This window comes from Stigmatopora nigra, chromosome 9, assembly GCF_051989575.1.
Source record: "Stigmatopora nigra isolate UIUO_SnigA chromosome 9, RoL_Snig_1.1, whole genome shotgun sequence".
In the NCBI taxonomy this organism is placed as follows: Eukaryota; Metazoa; Chordata; class Actinopteri; order Syngnathiformes; family Syngnathidae; genus Stigmatopora; species Stigmatopora nigra.
The window spans coordinates 5,118,886-5,142,971 of NC_135516.1; the positions used below are offsets into that span (position 1 = coordinate 5,118,886).

Consider the following 24,086-nt stretch of genomic DNA (forward strand, 5'->3'; position numbering starts at 1 on the left):
TACATTAATTTGATAAACAGTCCGCGATTTTTATGTTTAATTATCTTAATAAAGATAATATAAATACCGAAAAAAGGGGGCGTGCACTTATCTTATCTATGGTTTGCAGCATACGGGTGTACCAAAATTATCTTGAACTTCATTTTTTTCTCTTTAACCAGTCAACAAGGGTGGACAAGTTCAAGTCTATGAGAGTTTATGGTTCATACTTGAATGATTACATTCTTATGTAGATTTATTCAAGCAGTCGTTGACAAAACTATAAATTGTTGTTTTTTCCCATTGCTCTCCACTCCGAGCTGGTAAGTGGCGGTAATGCACCCAAATCTTGGTTTGCCAGCCGGCAAATATATTACACTAAAGAAGAAGATAGCACGCTCCAGTTAGTGGGTGTGCCTTTTCTAAAATCCTCATCCAGCAACTCAGGTGGTGTCATAACACTCCTCCACATATTACAAAACGCAAAAGATCTTCGTCAAACAGGTAAGTAACAGCCGGAAAATATCGGAATAGAACGCATAAACATTGTTTAAGACTTGAATAACGCGTATAATGACAAGTCATATTTTTTGGGGGTTTAGCAGGTGTATGAATGTGTGCATGAATGCTTCAATGTGAACCTATTATGGAAAACGTTTTCTGACATCTGTCCGTGAAAAAATGTGTCTTTAAAATGACTCGGCTCGTTTTATTGTTGGAAAAAAGGCTTAGATAACCGGTTAGATAACATCCCCACAATGTGTTTTTTTCCATCCACTGAAAAAGTAAAATTTGTTAACCATTAGAATTATCTCATCTCCATTTTTTGACCCGCTTAATCCTCACTAAGGATCGCGGGGGGTGCTGGAGCACATCCCAGTTGATTTCAGTCCAGAGGTGGGGGGGTCACCCTGGTTTGGTGACCAGCCAATTGCAGGACACAAGGAGACAAATAACCATTTACGCTCACATTCATTCCTAGGGGTAATTTATAGTGTCCAATCAGCGTACCATGTCTGTCTTTTTCTTGTCTGTTTTTTTAATGTTTGTTTTTTATTTTTATAGAAGAATGTTTGGAGCTGTGGTGGTGGGCATTGGGACAGCAGGTTGGGTGAGAATCAGAGACATACTGGCTCCACACCAGGGTAGTTCTGCTGAGAAACTCACTGTCAAAGGATTCATCTCCAGGTAACAACTCTAATACATGCCTTAACACAGACCCTCTCAATAATAATCCTTCATAAAATTCAAATTCAAACTTTCCCAATCTTCTCTGTAGCACTTTTTGCATTGAAAAAAATATCAAGGCACACCACCAGCTGAAAATCTTCAGATTTAAAACTATGTCACATTTATTAATAATATAAACTCAGTCTTTTAAAAATTGTATGACCAGGAATCGAATAACTCACCCCCGAATTATTCCAAAATTAAAATTTTAATTAATATTCTTTTCTCCATTTTTTTGTTGGTCAAAAGGAGAAGTTTGGAGAGTGAACAAGGAGTAAGTCAGCTTACTGTAGAAGAAGCTCTCCAAAGAAAAGATATTGACGTAGCGTTTGTCTGCACTGAGAACTTCGCACATGAGGAAAATGTCAGGTATACACAGCTAATGTCTCCACATTGAAATTATTATATTATGTGAAACTAAAACAAAATATCTTAAAATTTTTGGCTAAGATGTTTGTCATTTTTTTTACAGATGTGAAAATATTGAAAAAATAAAATGTGTCTGGTTTTTCAATGGAGAATGAATAAAATGCCTTCAAGTAAAACGTAGTTTTATACTTAGTACTTCATGTTTTTTTCTTGTACCACCAGAACTTTTCTGCAGGCAGGGAAACATGTCTGTGTGGAGTATCCCATGGCTCTAAACTACAAAACTGCTGTGGAACTTTGGAACTTGGCTCAAGAGAAAGGTAAAGTGTGACTAAGTGCACAGAAACTAACATTTTGAAACTCACTTTTCAATTTATTACCTTTTGCCGAGAGGTGCAATGAAGAAAATTGTGCCCAATTTTAAGTTTTGCTCCTTGTGATCTGTTAGATCTTGTTAAGGGTAAAATATTCACCTGCCATCTAACCTGGAAGTGATTTTCCCCCGTAACCAACCTGTTTATAAAATAGCTATGATTGTGAATTAAAAATAATAAAGGTCGATTAGGTTTTTTATTTTATTTTTGTGACTATTTTCATCGTATGCTTTTTTTAGTGGGAAAATCGCGTAGAATTACGTCGACAAATATTTTTGTAGCTATTTTTTGTAAATCGGCAATACTAAAAATATATTTTTGTACTCCCGTGATTAAGATTCCAAATTCCTAAAAAGAACCATAAACCACTAAAAATGAACCAATTGAAAGAACCGTTCATGAATTTTACGACGCAGACGGGGCGCAGACACAGAATCCTGCCTATCAACGACCTCCGGTCAAATAAGTGATAAGCTCCCTCGACCTTGAATCAAGCTGGTGCTGATGGACAGCACAAATAGATGAGCAGTCGTATACGTATTTTTTTCTATCATATCTTTCACTTCTGAAAAACCATCGTCTTATACTCATCATAATCCATTTTCCAATTTTTAAAATCAAAATACTCAAATATTCTTCCCTCATGAGAGCATTTTTTGCATACAGCTTATTCCACACAATATATCTACTATTATTTGAACAAATCTCATAGGTTCACTAATTTCTCACTTGAAGTTTTAAATAGAACTCATGTAAATGATTTGGGGTTTCCATTTTGTTGTAAACACATTAGTTGACTAATAGGTTGGTAGTCAAAAACATACTCATTTTATGTTTGTGTTAGGGTTGATTCTTCATGAGGAGCACATAGAACTTTTTTCAGAAGATTTCAAACAACTGAAGAAGGAAGTCGAAGGGAAAACATTGCTAGAAGGAACTCTTCACTTTACAGGTGTTGTTTACTTTGATACTACTAGTATAACTGTAACCTGCTGTTTTTTTGTCTTATTTTTGTGCCTAATTTTATGACACCAGAATAATGGATTAGTGTAGGAACCCTGTATTGGTGGTCATCCAAATAATATTTTATACTTTTTTTTTAATCTAAGTTAAGTAACATACTGTATTTTTTGAACGATAAGTCACATCAGCTAAAGAAAACACAACAAAAAAGAAAAACATATATTTGTTTCACTTTTGGGAGGGCGATTTGGTATTTGATCAAAAATTAAGAACAAACATACATTTAAGTAACAATAGTAAAATTGAGAATGGGCTTAATACGCATCTGTTAACTTAACTTTTTCAGATAACTATTGCCTAAAAATGAGAAAACAAAAACTTAAGTCATACTTGAGTATGAGTCTCAGTAAATCTAAAAATTGTCCGGAAAATATGGTAGTTACTTTCATAATTGAGTAACTAATAATGTAATTTGACTGCCTTTTCATAGAAATTACAATAAGTGTAACATTTTAATTTTCAAAATTACCTTGAACAACACTTCTTATTGTTGTCTGTCTTTTTCTAGGTGGAGTTCTGAAGCCTGGATTCGGTTTCATGGCCTTTAGTGGCATTGCACGCCTCACTTGGTTAGTTGAGTTGTTCGGACAGCTTGCTGTAACTGCAGCAACATTAGAGGAGGACATTAGCAAAAACTACAGCAAGATGACGGCAAAGATGCTAACTGCTGACCAAAAGTGAGATACGTAGTAATTTATTTTACCAGAATAAGGTCAACCTTTGTATACAAATATGTGAATAGTGATTGAGTAGGTTTTCACAGAAAATTGTTGAAATCCCAATTCTTGAAGAAAATGTCTTAAACTAGTTAAGAAAAAAATACCATGTCAAACGTGCCTACAACACATTTATTTTTATATAACACTGATAAATATTTTACAGTATTTACAATATTTAAAAAAAAATAGCAATTAAGTTGTGACAAATCTAACATGGAAAGCGACTAACCACTATTCATTCATTTTCCAAACCGCTTATCCTCACCAGAGTCGTGTGGGGTGCTGTAGTCTATCCCAGCTAACTATAGGAACCTGAATTAGTGGCCAGCCAATCGCAGAGCACAAAGAGACTGACAAGCATTAACGCTCACATTCATATCTAGGGGCAATTTAGAGTGTTCAACCAGCCTACTATGCACGTTTTTGAGTTGTGGGAGGAAACCAAAGTATTTGGAGAATACCCACACAAGCCTGGGGAGAACATACAAACTCCACACAGTGAGGACTGACCTGGGATCGAACTCTCGACCCCGTATCTCTCTGGCCGAGTCAGTAATCACTCTCCCGCCTGTCCACCGTCGGTTCACCATTAGCATGTACAAATAAAAAAATAATTAAACACTAATTTGTCTTTCAAATAATAAAAAGCCTATGTAGGGATTGACCAATGGTTAAATAGAAAGTTTCCACCCAATGGCTGGGATATGGACTGAGAAAAAAAATGTAAACTTATGCTTTATTGTACTTTTGTCCTCTAGACCACTGACATGGATTGAGGAAAGAGGACCAGGCCTTCAGAGAGCCAAAAATATCAACTTTCAATTTGAGTCTGGATCACTAACTGAAATCCCGCCATCACCCAGAGGGGCTGTGGGCCTTTTCATGCAAGATTTGATACATTTCTCCTCCAAGCTGATGGGCCACGTGAGCCAAGAGGACATTCAGAAAGAGAAAATGAGGATCCTACACTGCTCTGAACTAGCAGACAGAATACAGCAACTCTGCGACTGTTAAAAAGCCTTCTGCATTGTACACTAATTCTTGTTGTAAACTTGAATGTATTTTTCCAGTGTGCACTTAGATTTCCTACCGTAACGTGAGTGACGTTGGATTGCATTATTTATAACACATTTTAGCATGTTACTGAACATTTTCCAACAACATTGAGACGTATGGAATGTAACTTATCCGATACAAACTGACACTTATACTTGAGCAATTCCTTTTGTATCTGATAACTGCTAACCAATTAAAAAGATGAATGGTTATTTTTCTGTGTTGCAGCAACTGTGCTTTTAACAACCACCCGATAGGCTATATCTAATCCTAGCTGATGGATTTATGGCGGGTAACCATAAACGGGATGTACCCAATCTGATCACGAGATTGAAAATTGAGCTGTGTCATGTCATTTTCAATATTTGTTTATATTTTAAGGAATTACTTTCTTAGCTGCCAGAACCCCCCCCCCCCCCCCCCCCCCATACAATTTGTTTGGGGGGGCTGAAAGCGTTCGCTCACCTGTCTTTCTGAGGTCACGGGCAGTGAAACGTGATCACATGGCAGTTACTGGGTTAAAAATAACAAAAAAAGTCAAAGTATAGTGCAAAATATTGAAATACACAGCGTATTATAAAATGTTGATATAAACATTTACATTATTGCAACAGACAATTGTAAAAAAGAGGAATTGTCCATCATTAACAAACTAAAAAGTCAAGAAAATACAACTAAAATCGCTTAATTTATCAAATAGGGTGACTAACTGTATTCACTAAATAGGTTTACCAATGTAAAATATGTACAGTGACTCACTCTCACTCACATGCAAAAAGAAATGTGATCGGGACAACACTAATACAAACCATTTAAAAAAAAAAAAAACTATAAAAAAGATCAGAATGCAATAGTATAGTAAATAAGTACATCAAATATCTGTAACTTTTTACCTACACAAATACACCTCTTGTTAAAAAGTAGTGGGGGAAAAAACTACTGCAGCACTTAAGTACATGATCAATCCACTAAAAATAGCAACAAATAAAATAATCATTTAGAGGATTGTCTGTTTGCTGCAAGTTTTATGTGTCTGACTTGATCAAACTGCCAAAGTAAGCAGTCAAGGTTTTCAGTTTATTATTGAGGAAATTTTGCTCTACCTCCACTTTCCCTCCTGGGCCAGCCAGTGTGACAATCTGTTGACAAACACAGACACCATGTTATATGAACTCTCAAGTTTTCCCCATCAATTCTGTCAGTTGGCTTTGGTGTCAAATGTACCACATCATCATCTACTTGCATATATGTAAACATTTTACCCAACCACAACCATAGTGAAGCATAATGTATTGTACTTGTAGGTCATTTCAATGACACTATGTGTGCCCAAACTATTTCACAAGGGATTCATACCTGGTCCATGTCTGCGTTGCGAGGCAGAAAGTACACAATGTTGTCTGAGATTTGTTTGGCCAAATGGAAAATCTGAAATGTGACATCCGTCAAGGAAAGACAACAATAAATATTTCATAAAACCCATCTAAGTTGACATGATCTCATCTCATTTTCTGAACCACTTTATCCTTACTAGGGTCACGGGGTTGCTGGAGCCTATCTGTTGGAGGTGTACTGTAATACAACCTTTACAATAGGCAACACTCGATCAATAACTGATCAATTTACGAAAGCCTGCCAAGTTACCACTGTTTAATTCAACTGTTCAACAGTAAAAACTCAGTGTTTACATAATTCTATCTATACTAATTGCAAACTCTTGTTGCTTTTATGAGATTGGTTCAAGTTGGAAACAATTTGAATTGGTTTCATGCAGAGGTTTACTAATAACAAATACTCTTTCAAACACACTTCTCCAACACACTTTAGAAGTAAAAGTCAAGCATAAAAAAGGATATCCATCTGGGTCCATCATGGTCTTAATGTCAAACACCTCAGCAGTCAGGTAATCCGGTCCTCCCCAAGGAGGGGACAAAAACACGACATCACCACAGAGATGAGGCGCCAGTTGGAGGAAATCCCCTTGCAGGAAGTCGATTTGATGGGCAACGCCATAGACAGAAGCATTGTGGCGTGCCAAGTCCAAACGTACTGGGTCGATATCGATAGCCAGGACTTAAGAGTAAAAAGGGAACGTTTGCACAAGAGAATAGAAGAACAATTTTCATGTTAGACATTCAAATTCATGGACAATCTCCAATATAAATTGAAGAAAGAAAGACAGACAATCTTTAGAAAAGTCGCATGCCTGTCAACCTCGGCCAAATTGCTCCACTATTTAACGATTGCAATTCCCCTTATTAAGCGATAAAAAACTCACAAATGCAACGCAGCACATATTTACTCACATAGGGCGCACTACTAAAAAGCCTAAAATGTGTATGCACCAAATTCAAGATTCTGTAGACGTCGTTGAATGACGCAGACAGCTTGACTGTCTGGGTACATTGCTTTCTGACTGGCTATATTTATATAGTGAAAAGGCAGATGGGTGAAAGTGGAATGAATGTGTGTCCTTATCATGCTTAAAACATGACAATATTAGCACTCGACGATGATTTTGTCTGCTACCAGTGACCGAGACGATCCGGATTAGAGCCGAAATGGATAAAACGAGATTGGTTTTACAAAAAAAATGTACTTAAAAAAATTCTATAGAAAAGTTGTTATACGGTGTACACAATTTGAAATGATCAAAAAAACCTATAAAATACAGCAAAAATGTAGAAGTTGACAGGTATGATGTCATGATATGTCAATGGAATTGCTCAAGGCATCTGGCAGAGCCTTGAGACAGATTGCAAGGGGATTTAATTTTTTAGTCAACAAAGGCAATCTATTTCAAATCCATAATGGATAAGACAACATTGAGTCCCTGTATTCTAATATTGAATGTAGCTCTCAACTGTACAAGGAAATATAGTTCATATTGTAATAAAAACGTTAAGTTACCTCTTTTTCCCGTGAGTGCAAATTGGATGGCGTTTCCTCCAACGCCACAGAATGCATCGATGATCAATTGAGTGTTGGAAAAGCTCGACTCAACTCTGAGGGCAATGTGCTCGGCAATCTTCTCTGGTGTTACAGAAAACCAGCCCTCTGGAATGCGCAACAATGTATGTTTTTTGTATATCATAATGATAATGAAGCAAACAGAAATGAGCAATAAACCCTTGACATGTTCCAACAGACCTCTATCCAATTTGATTCCATCATCAAAGCGTGAGAAGAGTCTATAGCGCTGAGCCCAGTATTTAGCCAGGCCTGGTTCTGCTGCCATGTCTTCTGGTATTGGCTGCTTCTTCCATCGTCTATTCTTCTTTTTAGCCTTCTTCACGGGCTTCTTCTCCTCTTTCACAATTAAAACACATAGATTTGTTTATTCACCTTCAAGAATTTACAAAGAGCCAATATTGATTGGTTGCAGTAGTTAAACAGACACACAAGACATTGTAGACCTAGGTAAAAAATTTGGAGCCACACACAGGAAGTCCACAAGGTGGGGACCTTCTGCACTCTGAGGTTAAATAGGCAGAATCACTCATGAAAATTAAATGCGTAAGACCTCTTTGATTATTGTAAATATTTACTCAGATTTGACTCATTTTCTTGTATTTTTATTTCCATTTTTGTTGTTGTATTCATTGTTTTAGTTTTTATCTGGGCGGCACAGTGGGGGGTGATCAGTCTCATTATTATTGGGATGAGGGTTTGATCCTAGGTCGGAAAGCACTGTGTGGAGTTTACATGTTCACCTCAGGACTGCATGGGTTTTCTCCGGGTACTCCTGTTTCCTCCCATGTCCCAAAAACATGCAAAGTAGGCTGGTTAAATAATCTAAATTGCCCTTAGGTGTCTAAGCGATTTGGAAAATGAATGAATGTTTTTAACTCTTTTTATACACATCCTTTTATTTAAGTTTTTATTCGCATTTCTGGTTTGTGTCTTGCTGATTAGAATGTTACGTAAATAACGTTAAATCACCTGGTGTTAATTTGTGCTTTACAAATAAGCCCAGAAATGTCATTTTCTTCTCAAACAAGTGAATATCAATAAGAAAATGTTCTGTACTCACCACCATCACTTGAATGTCTGTCAGGTAAGAGAAATTCGGGGATTTCAAGACATTCAAGGCGCCTATTGGATTCTTCCTCTTGCTGGATCTGAGGAGTTTCTTCTTCCTCAGGGTCCAACAAACCAGGAGGTTCTTCAATTATTGTTTCACTAATGCCATGTGCATTGTTCTTTTCAGTGGTTTCTCTTGAAACTGAAGTAGATGGGCTCTCCTCTGACTGAATGCTCCCTTCAGTCCCTTCCTGCTCACTCATCAAACGTGCCTCATTCTGAATCTTCTCAAGGAAGTTTTGGACCTGTAAAACAAACCGACTGCTGTGTTAGTGATCAGTTTATTTGACAGGTTTATGTTTTTTTTTTTTTTTTTTTTACCTGGATCTTATAAACTCCTCAATTTGGTACACATTTCCTGTATCTATGCAACACTGGTAACACACAGAAAGCCCTATTTTTGTAGACTGTTAAAATCTAAACCAGCACAAGGCAAATTGTGTTTTTGTTTCCTTTTTAGTAATTTCTTGGACACATACAAGGATATATTTTGGAAAACGGACAGAAAACACAACTTGTAGGTATGAACACAGGCAACTAACTCCATAATAACAAGCCATCTTATTTTAAATCATCTTTAAAACAACGGCATGTCTACAGATGGGTTTCATGACAGACTTCATTTGACCAAACTAAAACTACAATAGTCAGAACATCAAGGGAGATATTTTTCTTTACCCAACAACATTTATTTTATCAGGTACTATATCAATTTCAAGGTTTCATCCCTCCATTACAAAAACTTAAAACATCATCCTTACCTTTTGGATGGTGCTGGTGCATTGTGGCTGTGTTTGATTTTCTTCTATGTCACTGAATCTAATATGTTTGTTGACATTATGACCAGATTTCTTGGAGCACCACCGCATCTGACGCTTCTGACTTGAACTGGGTTTAAAGTTAAAAACACTGTCGAACCTAAGACATGGGAAAAATGTGTGAATACCTACTTTTGGGGATGAATAACTCATGAATGAGATTTAATATGATGGAAATAAAACAAACTAGAATAGGGGTAATAAAAAAAGAAAAAAAATGTAAGGAGTGAACATTTGTAAGACGTACAAAGATTCTGGATTGTGCTTGAGTCCAAGTTTGCTCCAAGATTCATCGCACGTTAGATGTGGGTTCTCCTCCACATCCAATTCATGACTGCAGGTACAAGGTGAATGTGTCAATCTGGAGACTAATTCATACTTCATAAACTGACATTTGTAACAGAAATAAAACTTGACTTAAAAAGATGTTTTTATTCAAGGATTCTTTAACATCAACACTGCTATTTTCATTTTTTTGCCATAGTAACGCTTTTTCCAATATTTATAGCGATTCAACCACAATATTCTTTGCTTGACAAAAAAAAAAACGGTTGCTGTGTCCATTTATTTTCCATCTCCCTTGTCTAGCTTATTTGTATTTTTGCCTTTATTCTTCTTGCTTCAGGCCAAATAATTTACACTATACCCCTTTAACCTTCCATTCAGTGAAGAATATTGGCACTTTTGGCCTTGGGCTGTTTATCGACAATATGTCAATCATGTGAACCCTGGCAACATGGTCAAATTGAGTTGAGAGAAAACTTACTTAAGTTTTGCTGTTTTATAGTGGCACGTGGGATACATTAATACTGAAATTACCTCTATGAGTTCCATCTTTACCTTCATTTGTGTTACGGTAAAAAAAATACAAAAGTATATATTCAAACTCACCTGCGTTTTATTTTATGGGGTTTGCCTTTCAAAGGATTTTCATCATCGTCATCATCTTCCCTATTTGATACACGATGTGTGAAGCTCGGAAGTGTGTTGTGGCTGCCAGAAGTCTGATGGGAATCATCTGAAACAATAATTAATGAAGAAAAAAAAACAAGCTTGATTGAGTTATATTGCATTGATTTTTTATTTTATGTATTGCCATCACAATAAAATAACCTGAGTTATTTATCTAATTATCAATATTGTAAAACTGGAGAATGCATTAATAAAAACACTATTTTTTAATAATTTCCCCATGCTATTATTGAAGATCATCAAACAACTGTAAATATCCGAAAAAGGATAATAAATCCATATTTTAAAGTATGATTTTAGAATAGAGTAGGCATTTAATGTCATTGCATGAATTTCAGAACAAAGAAATTATTTCATTTGAATTTTTTTTGGCGCACCACTGCAATTAATTGCAATGAACAAACAAAAATTCATATTTAAAACATTTATGCAACAAGACTCTCTAGGTTCTTATCATCCACAAGAAGAATATTCAGAGCTATAAATCAACTCCAGAACTTGAAGGAAGCATGCATTATTTCGCCATGTTTTTTTAAGATCTGATTAGTCATTACCTGTGTGCTGTGTTCTGTCTTCTTTTGAGGAAACATCAGATTGCTTGTCATGTTGTCCTCCATCACTTGGACAAGAACTGCAGACGTATTCTAGCTGTTTTTCTCCAAACTCAGTAATATCATCTGAAATGTTCCCATGTGATTGTACAGTGCAACTTGCTTCAAGGAGACCATTTAAAACTTCAACATCATCAGTCTTCGGGTCCAGCCATTCCCCTGACTGTTTCTCCACGCCGCCATCTATCGGCTCGGCTTTTCCCTCTGTGTACTCGTCATAGGATGAGTCGATGGTCCAACCCTGTGCTGCCCAGTATGAATATTGCTCCCAAAAGTAATAGTACATGTCTGTGGTGTGTTGATCCCAGGCAGCCTTTGTGTTGGGGTCGTCCCATGGGGCGTTGGCACATTGGGAATTGTGCAACTCATCAGTATGTTTTTCCACCCAGCTGTTCCACAGAAGTGTTTCACCTTGCCGAGCTTTAGAAAAATGATCAATAAATTGAAAGGACAGTTGATGTTTGATTTAGTCAATTTTGATTTAGGCATTAAAACAGGGGTGGGCAAACTTTTCGGTCCGGGGGCCATATTGACTTTAAAAATTTGACAGATGGGCCAGGTCAGCACAAGATACGATACATATAAAAAAGTGCATCCGTTAACAGTACATATGAAACATAAACAGAAAAAAAGGACAAAAGTATTAACATACTCATCATTCATCATTAAAGTAAGAAGTATAAAGTACAAAGTAAAGTAAAAAGGAATGTATTAAAAAATATCAAAATGTAATTTAAAAAAGATAGAGGGGCTTTAAAACACGAAAAACAAATACGAGTGGACAGATCTACTGCCACTGGCGTCCGCTTGACGGCGCCATCTTTAAAAAAAAAAAAAACAATTATTTGGACAACGTCGGCTGGCCGGATTAAAAGGCCTAGCGGGCTGGATGTGGCCCGCGGGCCATAGTTTGCCCACTTCTGCATTAAAACATGAAATAACTTTCCATGAAATGCAATGTTAGTGTATTCTATATATTGTGTTAAGTGAATAGACATGCAATACAATAGAGAGAAGGTATCCACAATTGAACTAGTATTTTAGTGGAATAGGCCTACCCCAGTATGTCTCCCAGCCATCATTGGTAGGAAGGGTTTCTATTCCTTCACTCAGGCCTTCCTCCTTGGGATCAATGATATCTGTACAAACTTAGTCAAAATAAACAGATCAGTGAAGTGGAAGGATACATTTCATTGATGTGGGTTTTATAGTCTGGGAGGAGTTAGGTTAAGCCCTGTTCATTTGTCCTGTCCTGACTCAAAATGCTTTGTGTAATGACATTACAGACCATGCTTGAACTGGTTGAACCCACAAGGCAAGAAAAATGACATATTACATCCTGGAGCATTGAGACCATGTATTGGTCTTTTGTTATTGTCATTAAGCAGTGCAACTTTTCTATAGTCTTCATTAGATAGAAAAAAAAAAGTAAATTCTAAAAGACACATGCTGAAACAAAGACAGCGGAATAAGTATCGTCAGAAATAGAACATCAGTCTTCTTAGACTTGATTATTTTAAATTAATAAATTAATCATTCTAATTGTTATAAAATGAATAATACTAGATTAGGGCTGGTGAACAAGACACAAACGAGCTAAAATTTTAAACTGTGAGAGTCAAAGAGCAGCATGAAAAAAATGCAATCTACCAAATTATTTTCGAAATATTTGTTTGTTTGTAATAGACCCTTATGAATTTGACTGTCTTTTAAAAGAAAATAAAGATAAGAGAAACATGAAAGAGGCAAAGAGCCTACCCATATACACAAAATGTTTTTGGCCAGGAGCCACTTGTTCGCTACCCCTGTACTAGATGAACAAATGATGTAGTATATATGGCATTACCTTTACTGGTAAACTGTAAATCTTCATCTTCTTCATGATAATCCTTCTGATATGTACTCAATCGTTTGGTGAATTGTTTCTCCTGCCACATATTTCAAATAAATTAATGAATTCAGAGGAGATCTGACATTACTTCAATTCACACAGTATTCATACATTTACTGTCAAAAATGTACCGCTTTAGATTGGCTGGATGAGCTGGCAAAAGCAATTGGTAGACCCATGCTGGCCATCAGCTGAGATTCTTCATCTAAAAATTCTTCTTCTTTCTCGTCAACCTCCTCCACGTTTTCTACTTGTGTGGATAGGGGAATGATGTAACATGATTAAAATGTAAAATTGCTTCGCTTTCATCAGGGAGAGGCTCCCGTTGAAATCAAAAGGAGACAATAATAATAACAACATTCAGGGTGTCCCCCGCCTCTGACCCGGAGTCAGCTGGGATAGGCTCCAGCACCCCCGCACCCCCAATGAGGATAAAGCGGATCAGAAGATGAGAATATTATGCTGTAATAACGAACCACATATCGCATCATCTGGGATGTCAATTGAGAAAAGTCTATTATCCGACCGATAAAGCTCCCGATCACTATGAGAAAGCAGAGAAAAGAAGACAAGTATTGGTTTTGGTTACAATACACAATATTGGTATTTGCCATGTGAAAAGTGCACTGACTGTACGAAGGCTCTGGAACAGCAACAATGGATGATTTCTTCGGATGTGTCTTTTCTACTGAAAAATATGTCAGCCAAAATTGTCACTGTATTTTTTTCTAGCATCATGACAAAATCTGTTCGTCTACGCGACCTCATCAGCTTCAACAAACTTTGGCTTTAGCGTCGCATGCACGCGATACTTCCGTGTTGTGAGTTTTTCCTGCAAATGAATTTCAGAATAAAAGAAAGATTGACCGCGTGTTTCCGTAACGCCCCTCTCGCTATGATTTGAAGTCTATGATTATTCCTTTTGGGTAACTCTACGCAAATCATTTTCTCTAGTTCGTACATTTTCAAAAAATAATTAATTTACAATTAAATTCAACCATATAAATAACCACGCCGTATTTTATTTGATAAAAAAACACACTTGCTTCTCGTCCATTCAGCGGAATTGGAAAACCTCCATCCCCGGAAGTAGCAGTTTGTGTGTTACACACAAATAGTCCCCAACCTGGAAACCATCAAGCTGTCAAGTTAAATGGCGTTGATATTTCCTCAACCGATAATGTCTTAAGCAATGTCTCTACAAAGAGAGGACGCAGCCATGGTAATTTATATTAACTATTCATGTATTAATTATTTTCCCATTCTTTTGTCGAACTTTTGCCACTGAACATGATCATGTAGTCATGGAAGAATAAAACTCCCCTTGCAAAACCCTGTTTTTAAGCTTTGTACTGTAAAGATGTTTTAAAAGATCTGGTTTAAGTGATGAATTTAGTTGTGTCATGCGTACCGAGGCTTTTAATTTACAAATCAAAGACATGGTTGTAAACATCTCTGCCTAATACGAATGAGTTGTGGACAAAGGTGACTGAACTGTTGCATAATGTGCTGGATTCAAAAAATATATTTTATTTTGTATTTTATTTTTATTTTTTTAACCTCTTAAACACCCCAAATCGTGCAAGGCATGCATTAGTTTCTCTTTGATATTTAAGCTAATTAGAGCCTGATGAGTGTAAAAACAAAGAATGATCTTTTTACATGATGTTTCTGAGAAAAATGATGTCCACATCATAAGTGGACACCAGGCCCTTGTGGTCCAAAATTTACCATTGTAGTCTTGACAACCAAAAGTGTGATGTCCACACATGTGGACACCAGGTCATAGGAGAGTTACATTTTAACTGGGGGTGACCATTGTTGTGAATATGCAGATTTGATGGCAATTAAAGTGCCTCGCATGTCCTGTTACCCACAGTCAAATGGTGTCTCGAACCTGTACTGGGTGGAACGAAAGCTCAATAGGTCATAAGGTCATTCAGTAGCCAAATGTGTTGTCCAATGTCACAAAGCTTGATCACAGTTGCTTGTGATTGGTCTTTTAACAGAAATAGCACTCTGAACTAGACTGGTACTGAATTACACAAAAGGAACCCGAAAATTTTGAACCTATAAAGGTTAACAATTGGAACGTTTTCTTCATTATTGGCAGAACAAACCTGCCATACATGCTACAAGTCTCATTGGGCTTACGTAAATTGTTTGAATGCAGTAATTTACCCAAATATATTTGAATGAGACATCAGGTTAAAGGTTATTTTTGTTGTTGTCTGGGCCATTGTAATGATTACAATAATTATAACAATATTGAGAAATAGTCTTCATTAATATGATTTATTTTATCAACCAAATGTATTGGTAAATCATCAGTAACTGTCATTTGACATGTTGTTTTTATTGATAATAATATTCTTTTCTTAACAGCTTTGAAGTGCTTTACAATATTATATAACAGACTATTATTAGAAACAGTTATTTCATGTTGTTGTCATTGTTTTTTAACTTTTTACTGTCCTTCTTTGTTTACAGGTTTGTGTTTTTCATACCTGGGAGGAATGGTTGGGCCTTGGTCAGGTGGAGGATTACCTAAGTGTTTTGGAATACTTATTGTGGGTCTTCACACCTCTAGCAATCGTTTTTATCCTTCCTTTTCTCATCGTCATACTGCTGTATCTCTCGATACTTTTTCTTCATGTCTACAAGGTAGGTAAAGAAACATGCTTTATATATTAGTAGTTATTTGAATACATTTGTGATATATAATAGGAAATTGAGTCCTACATTTGGGATATAGAATAGGAAAATGAATCCTAAGTTCCACAGTTCACTGTTTATTAAAAAAAAATACACTTCAACATAAACATTAATTTGTCAATGCAATGTGCCAATATACAACTAATTTTCTAAATTGTACTCTGCCGCGATCTAAAAAAAAGATCTAAATATTTAGCATCAAATAGGCTAATTTCCTAACTATTTTTGTAAATATTTACACTGAATTGGCATGAGAAAAGATGAATATATATTTTTTTGAATTTGGCCCATTTTGTACAATTCCATCTACACTTTGAGAGGTTTAGGCAAAGTTAATCTGCCTAAATTTGATTTTATTATATCTTTCTATATCTGACTGCTATTGTAGTATTTATAATGTTTTTGTTTGCAGTTGTGTCCCATGACGGCTATTGAAATTATTAAAATGTGCTTCCCTCATATTGTATTGTAACTTTTGACCTCAAACAGAGAAAAAATCAGTTGAGGGAAGCTTACTGCAACAACCTTTGGGATGGAGCCAGAAAAACTCTGGCAACACTATGGGATGGACATGGAGCTATATGGCACGGTAAGATTAAAATTTGAGGTGAATGAAAACCATGCATCACCTAATATGCAACTGAAAGTATGTTTAACAATGCATTTTTCATTGTTTTCATATTCATCCCTCTTATGCTTATTGACCTTTTTCTGCACATCAGGCTATGAAATCCACGGGATGGACAAGATCCCCGACAAAGGACCAGCACTTATAGTGTACTATCATGGAGCCATTCCCATTGACTACTACTATTTTTTAGCCAATGTTATTATTCAAAAAGGACGAACCTGCCACTCGGTCGCTGACCACTTCCTTTTCAAAATACCAGGTATTTTTGTACTTTAATACACAATAGAAGTTAGCATCAAGGGCTTTCAGTGAATTTGGTAAAGGTTATCTCCAATCTTGGGAGACTTTTATCCACAGTTTGAATTGACCCAAATAAGGGTGATATTTTTCTGTCTGAACAGGCAAAAACAGTTGGAATGTAGATATTCTCAAATCTGTTTTAGGCCACAAACATTTGTGGTCATAACTGACATCTTTTTTTGGAACTGCGGCCTGAACATTCCCCCGAAATTGGAATTTGTGTGAGGATGGCGTCAAATTGTTCTGCTTAGCAACAGTGTGAAATAACACCAGATGGCATACATGGAGGTGTGCATTAGAGGGAGCAATTTGTTTTAGCTGTATTTAGGGGATGAATGGTCCAATGCCAGGAAAAGGTTAAAAAAAATTCTAACTAACGAAGTAGTTGTGGGAAGATAACAAGTCCGCCAAATCTTGCTGTTGCTGATATCGTCGGGGCCTGAATTCTAATTTTGCATCAATATACTGTTCAGTCACATTGTGTATAATTCTGTTAGATTTAAAAGCATATACTAAAAAGACCCAGAATCCAAAAATATCGCATTGTATTTGAGGTAGTTAAGGGCAAAACGATTCTAATCACTTCAAACTGCATTCTTAAGGTTCTATTGTAGCCCTCGGAATTTAGTCCTTAGTGGAATTCCTGTGTGTGGCTCCAGTTTTTTTTACCTAGTTCTACAATATCTTTTGTGTCTTGTGTCTGTCTTGCTACTGCAACCAAGACATTTCCCGAATACGGGATGAAATACAACCTAAACTTTGGTTTTTCAATCGACCGTAGTTATTTCATCCATTTAATATGTGTAATTTAAAATTCTTCACATTCACACTAAACACGTAATTGTATCGGCTTTGTTTTATTTTTTTTTTGCAGGTTTTAAATTACTCTTGGAGGTATTCAGCGTGATTCATGGTCCCCAGGAAGAATGTGTGCAGGCACTGAAGAATGGCCACCTGTTGGGAATCTCGCCTGGAGGTGTGAGGGAAGCTTTATTCAGTGACGAGACTTACACTCTTCTTTGGGGAAAACGCAAAGGCTTCGCTCAAGTTGCCATTGATTCTAAGGTGGTACGTGAGTCTCACCCATTCTGTCACTAATACAGAAATTTGGAACTACTGCTTTACATATTTGTATCCTATTTTAAGTAATCTGATTGGTCCCCCATTAACAAACTGAAAACTGCACAATTGCTTTTTATATTAGGCTTTTCCACCCATTCTGTATCATCATTTCTCTCCCAGGCCATAATTCCAATGTTTACCCAAAATGTTCGAGAAGGCTTCCGATCTTTGGGAACTCTGAGTAAGTGCTGATTGATCTTGATTATTCACTCATTCATTAATTGTCCATACATTTTATCCTCACAAGGGTCGCGGGGGTGTACTGGAGCCTATCCCAGCCAACTACAGGCATCGGGTGGGGGACACACTGAATCGGTGGTCAGCCAATCGCAGGGCACATGGATACGGACAATCATTCACTCTCAAACTCATACCTAGGGGCAATTTGGAGTGATCAAGCAGCATACCCTGAATGTTTTTGGGATGTGGGAGGAAACCCGAGTACCTGGAGAAAACCCACGCACACCCAGGGAGAACATGCAAACTCCACACAATGTGTACTCACCTTGGGTTGAACCCTCGAACCCAGAGCTGTGAGGTCAACACCCTAACCCCCCTCCCCCCCCCTTGCTGATTAGTGATAGTAATCAAGTAAATTAATTAAGTGTTGTAAATATTCATTTACCCAGACTTTTTTTGTATCACAACAAATATCAATGTCCTGATTTTTTTTGTCTTTTTGGATAGGATTCTTCCGTTGGATGTATGAAACTTTTAAGCTTCCTGTGGCTCCTGTTTATGGTGGATTCCCTGTAAAATTCCGGACATTCCTTGGTGATCCAATCCCATATGATCCAAATATAACTGCTTCAGAGTTGGCAGAAAAAGTATGCTCATGATTTAAGAAAATAAGATAAAACTCTACAATCTTTAATTGTTCTTAAATAGCACTGAAATGAGACGGCGCACTGAAAAATAACGTTTTTTTTGCAAAGGGCAATGTAAGGAACTGCCTAGGACGCAATATATTTGATGCGTGCGATAGGGGGGAAAAGTGTGTTCAATTATATAATTAAAATTGATTTTTTTGTGCTAAATTTATATGGAAAAAACACCCACATTTGAATTTAAGCATGCATTTGATAAATACACTCATACCTAAGGGCGATTTAGCGTGTCCAATCAGCCTAGCATGCATGTTTTTGGAATGTGGGAGGAAAATGGAGTACCCGGAGAAAACCCATGCAGGCCCGGGGAAAACATGCAAAACTCCACATAGGTGGACCGATCTGGATTCAAAGCCAAGACCCCAGAGCTAACCACTCATCCGCTGGGCGGCCTAGATTATAAAGGACGTAAATAAAATAATATATTCTTGTTTCTTTAGTGTGTGTGTTATGTGTTCTTGGATTGTCTGCCCAGGGGACAAAATTAGCCATGCGTGCCTCTGATTTGGAGGTTTTGAGGCAAAAAAAATGTGTCACTGGGTGAAAAGGTTCAAATTTAACATTTCCTCATAAAATTCTAGAAAAAGACTTGATAGTTAAGTTGATTTTAAGTTCAATTTTCATCAAATAAGCATCACGTTTTTTTAAATCACAATTTCATAAAGAATACTCTGTCGAGATGTCAGAATTGCTCTCAAAGAATAAAATAAAACCGCAATTGCTATTTCCTTACATTTCTCTGGTGTCAGTATAAAGATTAATTTTCTTACACGGCCACCTAACTTACAGTTGCAATTTCTCCGTAATGAAACGTCATGGCCAAATGGTTAACAGAATATCTCGAAAACAGACTGTACTTAATATTACTCACAGTGTGCCATAGAAAAAGGATACACTTGTAATTTGATGTTTTTCTCCACAGGTAAAACAAGCTGTCCAGTCCTTGATAGACAAGCACCAGCAAACTCCTGGGAACGTTTTGAGAGCTCTTTTAGAGAGATTCCACTCTAAATACAAAGCTGACTAGCAACTGCATATCAAGAAGAAAGGTTTAGGACTGAAGGTATGTCCTGTGAGATTACCTGGAAGGTAAAAAAAAGAGACTTTTGTGGAGGACTTGAAACAGATGTCCACATTTTGTGCCAAACACAGATGGTTTGGTCCTTCTACATCAGAGGTGGCCAAGTCGGGTCCTCTAGTGCCCCTATCCAGTCACTTTTCCATATCTCTCTTCTCTACCACACCTGAATCAAATGATCAACTAATCAGAAAGCTGTCCAGAAGCTTCATACCGATCCGATAATTGGATTCAGGTGTATTGGTGGAGGGAGACATGGAAAACAGACTGGATAGGGGCTAACGAGGACCAGACTTGGCCACCCCCTACATAAATGTTCTTGGGGTAACAATGTTGGTGTTTTATTGTCCTTGTTTTTGACATGCAGTATTCCCAAAGTAAGACTTATTGATGGGTTATATATAATTAGCTCAAATTGAGTTTTTTTTTTTTTTTTAATGAAAATGTAAAGTTGAATTATCTTGGTCTTGTCAGCCACTCTGCTATACATGCCTTCAAACGCTTAAAGTCATTAATTAACACTGTTGTCTCAAACCACTCTTTATAAGACTTTTGGAAAGTTAATTTACTTTAAACTCTTACTCATGCCAACATGCTATTTATTATTTATATACTGATTCCAGAGGGAGGGCAGCTGATATACGTATCATTACCAACAAAGGGCACTGAAATGATGAGTAGATGCGGCAATAATAATCTTTTAACATCAAAACAATTATTTAACAAGAAGTTGTGATGGGTTGTTTATCTTAGCCGAGGCTTGAGATCCTGATAAAAGCTCAATGATTGTTAAATGAGTAAGATATGTAAGTTCAACAAAGGTGTGAGTATTGCGGTACAAATGAGACACCATTCAGGCCTGAAGGAAACTAACAGATGGATCAAGTCTTATTCTCAGCCGATCTACCGATACTAATACCATGGCGTACTTAATAAGCAGCCCTGCTGTAGATTGTACAGTATATGTCTCCAAATAAATCATGTTGGACAGAGGTGGGTAGGAAATAGAAATTTGATACCACTTGCAGATATAATCAAGAGCAATTTGAGATGTTATGTTTTTCTTTTAAGATATCATTCAATTTGATTGTTGATGTAAATGGGATAGTTTTATCATTATTGGAGGAAACAATCTCCACTTTCACGGCTTCCTAAGACAGCATAAAACTTACATTTTTAATTGGTTCTTCCTAAAACAGCATAAAACTTACATTTTTAATTGGTTCTTCCTAAGACAGCATAAAACTTACATTTTTAATTGGTTCTTCCTAACACTGCATAAATATACAATTTGAAAGTGTTTCTATTGTGTAATTAGGTCTGATCTTTGTGTCATTCCTTGATTTTTAATGTTTTGGAGAGTTGGAACATGTACCGTACTTGAGATTTTTCCTTTTGTCCTTCATTCCACACTGCTTGGAGATGTAGTGTAATTAATGACTTTTTGCAGCATGTAGGTAGAAATATTTGCATCTACGTATAGTAACTGTAGGATTGATATGACAACACTTTTGGCAGAAAAATGCTTCAAAATCATACCATCAACTCAAGACTTTTTAAATTGTTTTTAAATCTATGTATTTTGTTGTTTGATCTGAATATTTTAAATCCATGTCCTGGATGCTTTTCGTATGTATATGTGTGGTTTACCTGATTGGAAATGAAAATGTTTAAATAAGATACTTAAATTTCAATAAATCTATTTTTAAGAGTTTTTATTTGAAATTTCATTTTACTTGCAGACTCTTATTTAAGATAGAATTTGATGAGGATTATTTTTGGATCTGTATCCTCAATCACTCACTGATCAGAACGATGTTTGAATTGGGAATCTAGAGACGGAAAAAAAGACCATCCTAATGACCACAGTGTACTTTATTAAATTAATTTTGGTAGTTTTCGTTGCATTAGATTCAAATAAAAATGTACCCAAAAAAATCCCTATGTACAAAATGTTTTGATCTTTAGCACTCTGGATTCTTTAAAAAAAACGTGTTTTCCAGTCATTGAATACATCCTCCCACAAATTAGCACTTCAGACTTAAATCACAAAATGCAACATTTCATTTTTTCTTAAACATCTCTATCTTTTTTTTTTTTTTTTAAATACACCACATACACCACGTAATGTTTATTCTCTGAAGTATTGTATATTGTCATAGTTACAGCCATCCTTTTGGTGCCAAGCCTCCAAAGATACCCTTCCTTCACAGTCAGAACTCGAGAGGAATTTTTAAACATGTACACTTTGCATACGTTTATATACAATTAAGCTCTAAATTTGTCGTTTCTCATATTAATCATGTGTTATCATCCGTTTAGGCCAGGGGCGGGCAAAATTTCCGGCCCGGGGGCCACATTGACTTTAAAAATTTGACAGATGGACCGGGTCAGCACAAGATACGATACATATAAAAAAGTGCATCCGTTAACTGCACATATGCAACATAAACAGAAAAAAAGGACTAAAGTAGTAACCTACTCATTACTCATCATTAAAGTAAAAAGTATAAAGTAAAAAGGAATGTATTAAGAAATATTAAAATGTAATTTAAAAAAAGATAGAGTGGCTGTAAAAGACAAAAAAAACATAAGAGAGGACAGAACTACTGCCACTGGCTTCCGGGTGACGGCGCCATCTTGGGAAAAAATAAATAAATAAACATTATTTGGACAACATCAGCGGGCCGGATTAAAAAGCCTAATGGGCCGTATGTGGCCCACGGGCCGTAATTTGCCCATTCCTGGTCTAGGCAGACGTATGTACAGGATGGTCATATACTATTAGCATGTGACAAGATTAAAAAGTTGATTTTCACCATTATTTACTTCATCCCAACCCCCTCAAAAAAGTGTTGCCACACAGGTTTCACTGTGCCTATCCAAAATAACCCTCCATTCGCTTTTATTATGGATCTGGGTTTAAATGGTGGACTGAAGAGGAAAATCCTGCAACAGCCTTGTTAGTAGGGCACACTTTGAAGTTGCAACCTGGCAATGCAAAAGGCAAATCATTTTTGTCCTATATTCCGCCTTTTTTCTCTTACCAATTTACTGCCAATAACGGGAAACATTAGCACACACATACAATCGCAAATCAAAATTATTTTCAATGGTAAACTGATCTTAGATTTGTGGGATTGTTTTTTCCCCCCTAAACTTGAATGGCAATAAAAGTTCTGTCTTTTGACACATTTTCAGCCAAAAGCCAAAATACAAATTCATATTAACTCAGAATGTGCTCATTGTAGTAATAATTCAAAGTGGTATGCTATACACTCTAAATGTGTTAAATCAGACTGTTGAAATGCGGTTAAAAAAAAGACAAATAAAAACCAAACTTGAAAAGCATCAAGTAGAAAGACAATGGATGGAATGTTGTGTGATATATTTTAAAGAAAAAAAATAAAAATAAAATAATGAAGGCCCCTGATTTCTCTTCCTATATTGGCTTTAAAAAAAAAAGCGAGAGAGACTAGAATAAATATTTTGACAGACTAGGAATAACTTCCATGTTATAATAACTGCAACAAACAGCCTACAAAAAATATTGTCAAGTGTTCATATTCTTCACCGGGAAATGAAATATAGTTGAAGACCTAATGCCAAATTCCGCACTATAAAGTCGCAGAAACTTCCGGCCAATAAGAGCAAAAAGGTGATGACAATTAAATATAACAAAGGTATTTTCGTTAATGTCCTCTGCAGTGTTAATGAATTACATTAACAAACTCACATATACATGAGTTAAATTCTTGATTTCAGTTGAATAGTACTATGAAAAGAACTTAGATGCAGTCATCAAACAAATAAACAAATTGCCTACAACAGGTCAATTTGTAGTTTGGCACATCCCAAGTATGGTGGGATCATTTGTATGCACTGTAAGCATTACAATGAAATATCAGCATGATACACTTGCAAGAATATGCTGTCATAATTGCTTGAAAAAAGATATGGTGAATGCATTGAGGTAGCTTTATGTAAACGGAAAATCCAAATGGGCTGTTATGACATAAAAAATGACATCTGAGAAATTAAACAAGCCATTAACAGTGATTAGAACATTATTGGCTGGCATAAGCTCAATCACCCACTACATGACTGAACTGGGAAACCACAGATCGCCATGGTGATGAGATGTCAGATGATTAAGACTGTTGTATGACAATTCTTTTCGTACATATTTTTAAAGTAACTGATCTTTTTATATTCCTCGAAAGTTCAA

The 24,086-nt window shown here is 36.3% G+C and overlaps 3 protein-coding genes across 3 annotated transcripts; 2 read left to right on the plus strand and 1 right to left on the minus strand.

Moving 5' to 3' along the window:
* Positions 1-290: 290 nt before the first annotated feature.
* blvra (biliverdin reductase A) lies at positions 291-6,242 on the plus strand. Its single transcript, XM_077724588.1, has 7 exons — positions 291-483; positions 1,045-1,167; positions 1,459-1,578; positions 1,801-1,898; positions 2,797-2,904; positions 3,484-3,652; positions 4,453-6,242. The coding sequence occupies exons 2-7, from the start codon at positions 1,049-1,051 to the stop codon at positions 4,706-4,708; spliced, it is 870 nt and encodes a 289-aa protein (XP_077580714.1). The 5' UTR covers positions 291-483; positions 1,045-1,048; the 3' UTR covers positions 4,709-6,242.
* tgs1 (trimethylguanosine synthase 1) lies at positions 5,323-14,107 on the minus strand. The gene is made up of 15 exons (XM_077724590.1): positions 13,757-14,107; positions 13,602-13,669; positions 13,257-13,372; positions 13,081-13,162; positions 12,293-12,382; positions 11,178-11,654; positions 10,543-10,669; positions 9,899-9,985; positions 9,595-9,751; positions 8,784-9,078; positions 7,901-8,059; positions 7,661-7,807; positions 6,605-6,823; positions 6,107-6,183; positions 5,323-5,889 (listed from the first exon to the last, which is right to left on the minus strand). Exons 1-15 carry the CDS (start codon positions 13,891-13,893, stop codon positions 5,776-5,778), a joined length of 2,352 nt encoding a protein of 783 aa, XP_077580716.1. The 5' UTR covers positions 13,894-14,107; the 3' UTR covers positions 5,323-5,775.
* Positions 14,108-14,216: 109 nt separating this feature from the next.
* Positions 14,217-21,057, plus strand: tmem68 (transmembrane protein 68). The gene is made up of 8 exons (XM_077724595.1): positions 14,217-14,347; positions 15,616-15,789; positions 16,330-16,429; positions 16,563-16,730; positions 17,646-17,839; positions 18,014-18,074; positions 18,581-18,720; positions 19,703-21,057. The coding sequence occupies exons 1-8, from the start codon at positions 14,318-14,320 to the stop codon at positions 19,805-19,807; spliced, it is 972 nt and encodes a 323-aa protein (XP_077580721.1). The 5' UTR covers positions 14,217-14,317; the 3' UTR covers positions 19,808-21,057.
* Positions 21,058-24,086: the final 3,029 nt, after the last annotated feature.

Bases quoted from the DNA above. Each gene is read 5' to 3' on its own strand.
- tgs1 (XM_077724590.1), bottom strand. From the start codon at position 13,893: ATGAGGTCGCGTAGACGAACAGATTTTGTCATGATGCTAGAAAAAAAT. The intron at 11,655-12,292 runs GTAGGCCTATTC...ATTTTTCTAAAG, and splicing joins TGGCTGGGAGACATACTGGG to CTCGGCAAGGTGAAACACTT. The intron at 7,808-7,900 runs GTCTGTTGGAAC...TGCGCATTCCAG, and splicing joins TGGAATCAAATTGGATAGAG to AGGGCTGGTTTTCTGTAACA.
- blvra (XM_077724588.1), top strand. From the start codon at position 1,049: ATGTTTGGAGCTGTGGTGGTGGGCATTGGGACAGCAGGTTGGGTGAGA. The intron at 1,168-1,458 runs GTAACAACTCTA...GTTGGTCAAAAG, and splicing joins GTCAAAGGATTCATCTCCAG to GAGAAGTTTGGAGAGTGAAC. The intron at 3,653-4,452 runs GTGAGATACGTA...TTTGTCCTCTAG, and splicing joins ATGCTAACTGCTGACCAAAA to ACCACTGACATGGATTGAGG.
- tmem68 (XM_077724595.1), top strand. From the start codon at position 14,318: ATGTCTCTACAAAGAGAGGACGCAGCCATG. The intron at 15,790-16,329 runs GTAGGTAAAGAA...GACCTCAAACAG, and splicing joins TTTTTCTTCATGTCTACAAG to AGAAAAAATCAGTTGAGGGA. The intron at 16,731-17,645 runs GTATTTTTGTAC...TTTTTTTTGCAG, and splicing joins CTTCCTTTTCAAAATACCAG to GTTTTAAATTACTCTTGGAG.